At 39.7% G+C, this 9,154-nt stretch overlaps 1 protein-coding gene across 1 annotated transcript in view; it reads left to right on the top strand.

Annotated features, from left to right (window-relative positions):
* The first annotated feature begins 619 nt into the window (after nucleotides 1-619).
* Nucleotides 620-9,154, top strand: part of LOC128624322 (transmembrane protein 114) — a 30,624-nt gene continuing 22,089 nt past the window's right edge. Inside the window, exons 1-2 of the mRNA XM_053651905.1 lie at nucleotides 620-1,271; nucleotides 1,550-1,627. Of these exons, the coding sequence (XP_053507880.1) occupies nucleotides 1,094-1,271; nucleotides 1,550-1,627 (256 nt within the window). The 5' untranslated portion in view covers nucleotides 620-1,093. The remainder of the gene's footprint in view (nucleotides 1,272-1,549; nucleotides 1,628-9,154) is intronic.

Genomic DNA, 9,154 nt, shown 5'->3' with positions numbered 1-9,154 from the left:
CATGGCACAATTAAAAAAATGTATGGCACTCTACATGAACACTAATGCTAGACAGCGTTAGCTACATGAGGATGAAGTTTATGGTCCAAAAGCTTTTCTTTTAAGAAATCTGTCCATATTCTTTTGCACTACACATGCATGGTAGGCTGAATGGCATGTCAAAAGTGTCCGTAGTGTGTGAATGTGTGTGTGTGTGCCCTGCGATGGATTGGCACCTTGTCCAGGGTGTACCCCGCCTTGTGCCCGATGCTCCCTGGGATAGGCTCCAGGATTCCCCGTGACCCTGAAAAGGATAAGCGGTATAGAAGATGGATGTTACGCAGACTGACGTTGATGTGCTGCTGACGTCGAGGGGGAGGGAATTATTATTATTATTTTATATATAATTTTTTATTATTATGCGTGTGTATGTCGGTCTTATTATTTCTGTGTGTGTTATTATTACAGACATCAGGTATTTATCATATCTATTAAATGTTTTATATACATTTTAGAAATGTTTGAAGGATTTTTACACAGCACCCCTGCTCTCATCAGACAGCACCCCGGTTGGGAAACACTGATTTAGATTATTTTAGTGCATTTTAAATGTTATGATTCTATTAAATAGCGCGCGAGAGATAGAGAAAGAGATAGAAAGAGAGAGAACACGAGAGAGAGCGAGAGAGAGAGAGAAAGCGAGAGATAGAGAGAGAATGAGAGAGAGAAAGCGCGAGATAGAGAGAGAATGAGAGAGAGAATGCGAGAGAGAAAGCGAGAGAGAGAGACAGAGACAAAGCGAGAGAGAGAGAGAGAAAGAGAGCGAGAGAGAGTGCGTGTAACAGTACAGCAGTCAATGTAGGTAACATAGTAGTGTGTGTATAAAACAGTATAGTAGTGAGTGTATGTAACTATAGTAGTGTGTGTAACAGTACAAGTAAGTAAATAGTAAGTTAGTTTGTGTGTGTGTGTGTGTGTGTGTGTGTGTGTGTAAGAGTGCATCCTGGCGGTGTTAAACCGCACCCTGCCATGCGCGCGGCTCACACACAGAGTGCTTTGTGCGCAGGACAGGTTCCCGTTCTGTCTGCTTCTGAAACCCATCCAGCGCCTCATCATGGAGCTGACTCTGAGCCGCCTGGCTGCTTTTCTCGCTTCTTTCGGTCTTCTCAGCTTTGTGTCTCTCATCGTGGCGATCGGAAGTGATTTCTGGTACATCATAGACACTTCGAGGAGAGAGAGCAACGAATCCACACCTCTCAGCTCTCACTCCGGACTCTGGAGGACCTGTAGATGTAAGATGCTTTACTCTTACATTCAGAGACTTACAGCTGTGGAGATCTGAACAGTAGATGGAGTTTTAATAAAGCTGAGATGACCGGCCTTAAGCTTGGAATAAATAATAAAAATACAGTAAAGCTGAATAGTTATTTCTACAGAAAAAAAAATCAGTAAAAAGCTGTATAGTAGAACGGATTAATTTATTATCTATCTATCTATCTATCTATCTATCTATCTATCTATTAAGGATTAAAAGCAAGGATTTAAATTAAATGTTGTTGTTTTTGTGTAGTTCAGGACCAATGCCAGCCTTTAATGAACCCTTTTGGAAATGGAGGAAACTTCACAGATTCACAAAGGCATATATTAAGTAAGATTCTAATACTTCTTTTCTAATATGTTTTAACTTGAGCTTTTTTTGTTTGTTTGTTTGTTTTGCATTTGCTTGATTTCTTCCTTTATCCAATACACAGTGTATTAAATTTAATAATGCAGTCAGACGGACGCAACGCTGCCAGCACTTAGATTCATGTCTGTGTTTCTTCATAGTGAAAAGTAATAATATGATATAAAATGTTTATAAGATGTTATAAAATATCGCACGCTAATAAAACCCTCCTGTTACCACGGTGCTGATCTCATGATCCTTTGGTGATAATCAGAAAGCTGAGATGAAACCGTGTTCCTCTTTGTGCTTGGTGTTAAAATGATGGAGACTCTTCTTTTGCTTGATATTTGTTAATTAAATTTGGTGTATAAAGATATTTCTGCACAGGATAAAATGCGATTAAGCAGAGAAATTGGCCTTGTTTCACTCTGTGCAACAACTTCATGAATTTAGAGTTTTGTCTAATTAGTTATTTCACCAAAGACCTGAAATATTCTCATATCATTACATTCCTGTGTGTTTTTGGAAAATAATTGACTTCAGGGGTTGGGCCGCATCATACCACTCTATCGTTTATTATTTCTCTTCAAGTGTTTTATTCTGTACATGTACTCCAGTTAACTAGGAACAGCTCGGCTCATGGCTTATGCTGTGTTCATCACTAAATTTCTGGAAAAATGCCAATTTGAACATCTTGTAATTCTCATTCAGACAGTCTGATCTGTTAAAGAGATGTCATTTCAGCATGGCGCTTCTAGTAGGACAAAGTAAGAACAAGAAACAGTAGTGTGTTTTAATCCTTTTAAGCAGACTTTTGATTTTCTGTTTCTATAGGATATGCTTAAAATCACTACACAGGAGGATTTGTGCAAGGTTTTCTTCTTTTTCTTCTTCTTTAAATAAACGAAACAGGGCAGCAAAGTGGCACAGTGGATAATGTTGTAGTTGCAGAGTTTCAGGGTCCAGGGTGAGATGCTGAGCTTGGGTTTCTGTCTGGGAGGAGTGTGTTATGTTCTCTCTGTGTCTGTGTGGGTTTCCTCTGGGTTCTCTGGTTTCCTCCAAGTGTCCAAAAACATGCAGGTAGATGGATTGGCTGCGCGAAATTGACCCTATGTGTGAATGGACTGATGTCCCATCTGGGGTGAATTCTCTCGCTTTGCACCCAGTGTTCCTGGGATAGACTCAGGACCCACCATGACTCCATCATAACAAAATTAGCATCTGTTTTGATTGTGGGTAGGCTTTGAGGTGGAAAATAGGAAGCTGCATTGAAGGTGAAATTACTAGTCCAGTGTGATGGATTAGGACTGTGATCAGACTAGGATTTGATTAAAATCTTGTTCGGTTTCCCTCCTTTTTATTTATTTATTTATTTTTTAAATTTGAGCACCTGCCCAAATATCACTTCATGTCCTCGGTCCCCAATGTAAAAATGGTAAAGCGCTGAAGCCCACTTCAGTCTCATCCAATAAATGCAGGCAAACACTCCACTGAGTGGAGATGAGTAGTAATAAAGTGCTAGAGTGATTCAGAGATTCTAGAGATGCAGCAGTGTTCTCCAAGGTTTAAGTCTGGGACCTGGAGCACCTGAAGGACGTTGTAGCAGGAGATACACACGCCGCCTGATCCAAATCTACTCCCAAGAAAAAAAGATGGCAACTCAATAAGCAAGATGAGTAAATAACAAAAGTATTTAATCTAAAATACAGTATTCAAGTATTTAATTACAATAAAATATTTATTTCAAGAAGGGTACATAATGTAATATTTAATGTTTAAAAAACCCACCACATTCTTCTCACAAGATAATTTTGTCTAGCGCTGTAACAATGTCGAAACATGCACTTGTAACAGTTTTAATAAAATCTATGCTACAAAACTGCCCCAACGTCACCGTTTAGGCTAACAACTGCAAGTCTTTCTTTCACAATCACATATAGAAAATTCCAATGTAAAGATTAAGCAATAACCATGTTGTAAGGTGTAACTCAAATTCAATAGATAAATGTCAAATATTTGAGGTTGTTGGTGAAACCATACCCACAATGCTTCATATTTTGTTTTAATAAAAGTAACGATTTAATAGTGTTGGGTCCGAGTCCACCTTTGTCGAGTTCAAGTCGAGACCAAGTCCTTAACCAATCGAGACAGAGTCTGAGTCCAAAAGGAGTTGGACTTAAGGCAGAGTCCAAGTCGAGTCCGGCTGAGTCCAGAAAGTAATTAAATTGGAAAAAAGATTTAAAATTGCAATTGTAAACTAAACCCCGAGCTGTTAAATTAATATTTTAACCTTCACAAACCAATGGCAACATAAATATAACAAAAGAATACCTAAATTACATCTTGCCATTGCCATTTAATATTTTTATTTCATGTCATCAGCACCTCAACTACTTTCCTATCAAAAAATGGTTTCATTGAAAAAAAGGGATATAGAGGTATATGTAGAACTTTTATTATATTACAAGAGTGTACAGAGTAGAGGTACATTTAGCAGCATGTCATAACAACAAGCTTCATCCTTTATTACTGCTTTTAATCTGTCTATGAATCACAACAAACTCACTTCTGAACACAGCTCTGTTCTTGTAACTATTTTTTTTTTTCATTTTAATTCCTAAAATATAAAAAAAATCGCTATCAACAGGGTTTATGATATTTAGTACATTAAGAAATTGTACATTTTACGTGAAATTCAAGACTGGAATCACCAAATGCTAATGTTTAGGGACGGGCGATATGACTACAGTCTTATTTCACGATAACGATACATTTTCTTCACATATACATGACATATACATCTATGACATACAGTGATTCTCATTAAATTTACTGAAGTTATTCAGTCAAATGAGTGAGTGAGTGATTTCCTCTTAGTCTTTTGTTACTGGATTAACATTAATGACACAGACAGCAGCAGGTTTATTAGACAGCTGTCACTTTAAGATCTAATGCACAGATCCAATATACTGTACTGACACACCTCTGATTTTACCCCCAACTGTTTACATTCACTTAAGACATAACCCATGTATTCATGTTTGCATGAATACTCGGCTAGACCTGCATTTTTACATGATGTGTTTGTGTTTATTTGACCGTCCAAGCATAATAAGCGCTAAAGAGAACTCAATTCAGTACTCGCACAATGAGGCGGCTTTCTGTACGCGCTTCAAGTGTGTGTGCACAGAAAACCCCTGGTTAGGCAGGGAGACAGTCAGTAATTTCTTGTTATCTTAATTTTATGCTGACATCCCACCCTGCAAAATCTCTAGGTAGCTCCACCACCCCTGCAACCCAATCTCACCCATATATATATATATATATATATATATATATATATATATATATATATATATATATATATATATATATATATATATATATATATATTAGAGCTGCGACTAATGATTATTTTCATAATCGATTAGTTGGCCGATTATTTTTTCGCTTAATTGATTAATCGGATGTGGTTTCTGTTACTCACTGCCTTTAGACATTATTTTACTTGTGTTTACTTTTGATCATAGTGTTTTAATTAGACATTACAGATCTTACTCACGCTCCTATTGCGTGTCTACACTGCGCGTGATCAGCAACGTGGCCTTGTTATTAACACATCACTTCCGTTATAATAAACGACAGAATTTACACTGCAAGCATGCAAATACAGCATATAATGACAAACTTAAATTAAACTAAACCTATTAAGCAACTCGCACCAGTTTCCCCCAAGCCCTTACACGCAGTGGAGCATTTTGAATATAAACATAAGTTGGTGCTCGTGCAGCACTGTTTGATCTCCACGATGTTTAATATAAAATGCCCTCCTGCCTTAGAGGACTTTCTTCCTCAGTCACTTGATGATTTCACCTCCGTCTGATGGAGACTGAGGTCATGTTGGGAATAAAAGTTAACGCTGATAGAAACAGTAAACTGAAGAAGGTCATTGTCGGTGACTCGGGTGTCTGCTAATGCTAGCGTGTGTATAACTTCATGCACCGTCGACTAGGAAGCTTATACTTCCGGTTAGTAAAAAAAAACCCGCTAGTGTTATATTTGAGATATTGCCTTTCTAAAATCCACACACTAGACAGTAGAGTACACAGTGCATAGTGTAAGTGTATAGTACTTCATTTAGGACACAACTTTAGTATTTACTCTCCGAAGCGTATTTTCGGAACAGAAATAGCGTAATGAGTATATCTCCCCTGTGCCATGCGCAGACCAACTAATCGATAATGAGATTCGTTGGCAACAATTTTCATAATCGATTTTAGTGATTAGTTGTTGCAGCTCAAATCTCTCTCTCCCCCCCTCTATCTATCTATCTATAGAGATATATATAGAGAGAGAGAGATATAGAGATAGATATATATATATATATCTCTCTATATCTATCTATATATCTATATCTATATCTATATATATATATACACACACACACACACACACACACACACACACACACAGTATCTCACAAAAGTGAGTACACCCCTCAAATTTTTGTAAATATTTGACTATATCTTTTCATGTGGCAACACTGAAGAAATGACACTTTGCTACAATGTAAAGTAGTGAGTGTACAGCTTGTGTAACAGTGTAAATTTGCTGTCCCCTCAAAATAACTCAACACACAGCCATTAATGTCTAAACCGCTGGCAACAAAAGTGAGTACACCCCTAAGTGAAAATGTCCAAATTGGGCCCAAAGTGTCAATATTTTGTGTGTCCACCATTATTTTCCAGCACTGCCTTAAACCTCTTGGGCATGGAGTTCACCAGAGCTTCACAGGTTGCCACTGGAGTCCTCTTCCACTCCTCCATGATGACATCACGGAGCTGGTGAATGTTAGAGACCTTGTGCTCCACCACCTTCTGTTTGAGGATGCCCCACAGATGCTCAATAGGGTTTAGGTCTGGAGACATGCTTGGCCAGTCCATCACCTTCACCCTCAGCTTCTTTAGCAAGGCACTGGTCGTCTTGGAGGTGTGTTTGGGGTCGTTATCATGCTGGAATATTGTCCTGCAGCCCAGTCTCTGCTTCAGTATGTCACAGTACATGTTGGCATTCATGGTTCCCTCAGTGAACTGTAGCTCCCCAGTGCCGGCAGCACTCATGCAGCCCCAGACCATGACACTCCCACCACCATGCTTGACTGTAGGTGAGACACACTTGTCTTTGTACTCCTCACCTGGTTGCTGCCACACACACTTGACACCATCTGGACCAAATAAGTTTATCTTGGTCTCATCAGACCACAGGACACGGTTCTAGTAATCCATGTACTCAGTCTGCTTGTCTTCAGCAAACTGTTTGCGGGCTTTCTTGTGCATCATCTTTAGAAGAAGCTTCCTTCTGGGACGACAGCCATGCAGACCAATTTGATGTAGTGTGCGGCATATGGTCTGAGCACTGACAGGCTGACCCCCACCCCTTCAACCTCTACAGCAATGCTGGCAGCACTCATATGTCTATTTCCAAAAGACAACCTCTGGATATGACGCTGAGCACGTGCACTCAACTTCTTTGGTCGACCATGGCGAGGCCTGTTCTGAGTAGAACCTGTCCTGTTAAACCGCTGTATGGTCTTGGCCACCGTGCTGCAGCTCAGTGTCAGGGTCTTGGCAATCTTCTTATAGCCTAGGCCATCGTTATGTAGAGCAACAATTCTTATTTTCAGATCCTCAGAGAGTTCTTTGCCATGGAGGTGGCATGTTGAACTTCCAGTGACCAGTCTGAGGGAGTGTGAGAGCTATGACACCAAATTTAACACCTGAGACCTTGTAACACTAACAAGTCACATGACACCGGGGAGGGAAAATGGCTAATTGGGCCCAATTTGGACATTTTCACTTAGGGGTGTACTCACTTTTGTTGCCAGCGGTTTAGACATTAATGGCTGTGTGTTGAGTTATTTTGAGGGGGCAGCAAATTTACACTGTTACACAAGCTGTACACTCACTACTTTACATTGTAGCAAAGTGTCATTTCTTCAGTGTTGTCACATGAAAAGATACAATCAAATATTTACAAAAATGTGAGGGGTGTACTCACTTTTGAGAGATACTGTATATACACACACACTCATTTTTACGTATTTTGTTGGCAGTCTCAACGCTAATAGCTAAATGTGACATTAAAATATGTACTTAATATGTACTATTATATTATATTCAACTCATTTAGTCATTTTTTAAATTCTATTATAACTTTAATCAAGCCCACAAGGAGTTTGGCCTCATCATGTAGGATATCAATAGAGTAGCTCCTTAGAAGCTAGTCAGCTACTTTAAATAACATTAGCTATGCTAATGAACAAATGACACCTGTTAAACTCCCCTGAACATGTCTTTTACAAATCATTTAACCCACCATGGGCAACGAAAATTCTACACATGAGCTTGTGTTTCCGGTCTGCCGTTGTCAGATGCATTTGAAAGGAAGTCAATGGAGCGCTAAAGCCTAGTGTGACCGCCGCTTTACCTACTATATAGTAGCTGAAATACATGTATTTCGCCCACTATATAGTAGGTAAGTATATGGTTTCAAACGCAGCCTTGTTCTCCGATCCTACTGATTTCTCGCTTGCTCTCAAAAAAAAAAAAAGATCGATTTCCAGTATATTGTCTATAACTTGCGGCCATCAGGGAGCCGCTATCGGTATACGGGAGACTCCCAGAACTTCCGGGTGAGGTGGGATGCCTGTTTATGTTATTTATTTTCTGTCTTTTTTTTTTTTTCATTTTACCCATGACCGGACTTGACTGTACACGGGAAAATTACAAAGAGTCCAAAATATCCAAGTCTGTGTCAAGTTTGAGTACAAATTTACCCGAGTGCATGACAAGTCCGAGTTTGTTCATAATTGGACTTGAGTCTGGACTCGAATCCGAGTCCGGGATAGAGTACCCCAACTCTACGATTTAGTAACTTGGAATAATTTTGATTTTGGGTCACCAACTCTGATATTATAGTCAGTTAGGGATGTAGTGGAAGTCACTGTCCTGCTGTTGAACCTCCTTGTGGAGGAGTAGTCAGCTGATTCCAGGGTAGGGTAGGGTCTGCTAGGGTACATGAGCCGTTCTGCTTCAGAAGGGCTTATCTCTGGCTAACCTCACCTGGTTTAGCCCGACTGTCGAGGCATTTACATTTACCCGACACCTTTATTTTTATCCAAAGCGACTTACAGTTGAGACAGGATACAGCTGAGCTGTTGAGAGTTAAAGGTCTTGCTCAAGGACATCACAGTGACAGCTAGGTGGTGCTGGGATTTGAAGTGAGAGCACGGTGTTGATGGGGAGTCTGCTGCTCTGAAAAGGACATGACAAGCCATCACTCCCAGAGGTGCTACCCCTCCCAGCACTGTTCCCTCAAAGTTGATTGCACACTTCTGATGATGCATCCGTGAAGAAAACCCCCCACAAATGTTAGTCAGTAGACCCTTTTCACACTTCTGTGCTACGAATGCCGAAGAATAGGAAGTTGTGTTTCAGTATTTACTGCCAT

The sequence above is a fragment of the Ictalurus furcatus genome, chromosome 2 (genome assembly GCF_023375685.1).
Source record: "Ictalurus furcatus strain D&B chromosome 2, Billie_1.0, whole genome shotgun sequence".
Classification (NCBI taxonomy): Eukaryota; Metazoa; Chordata; class Actinopteri; order Siluriformes; family Ictaluridae; genus Ictalurus; species Ictalurus furcatus.
Note: the sequence above shows the minus strand (reverse complement) of the source record. Positions and strands in the feature narration are given on the sequence as shown.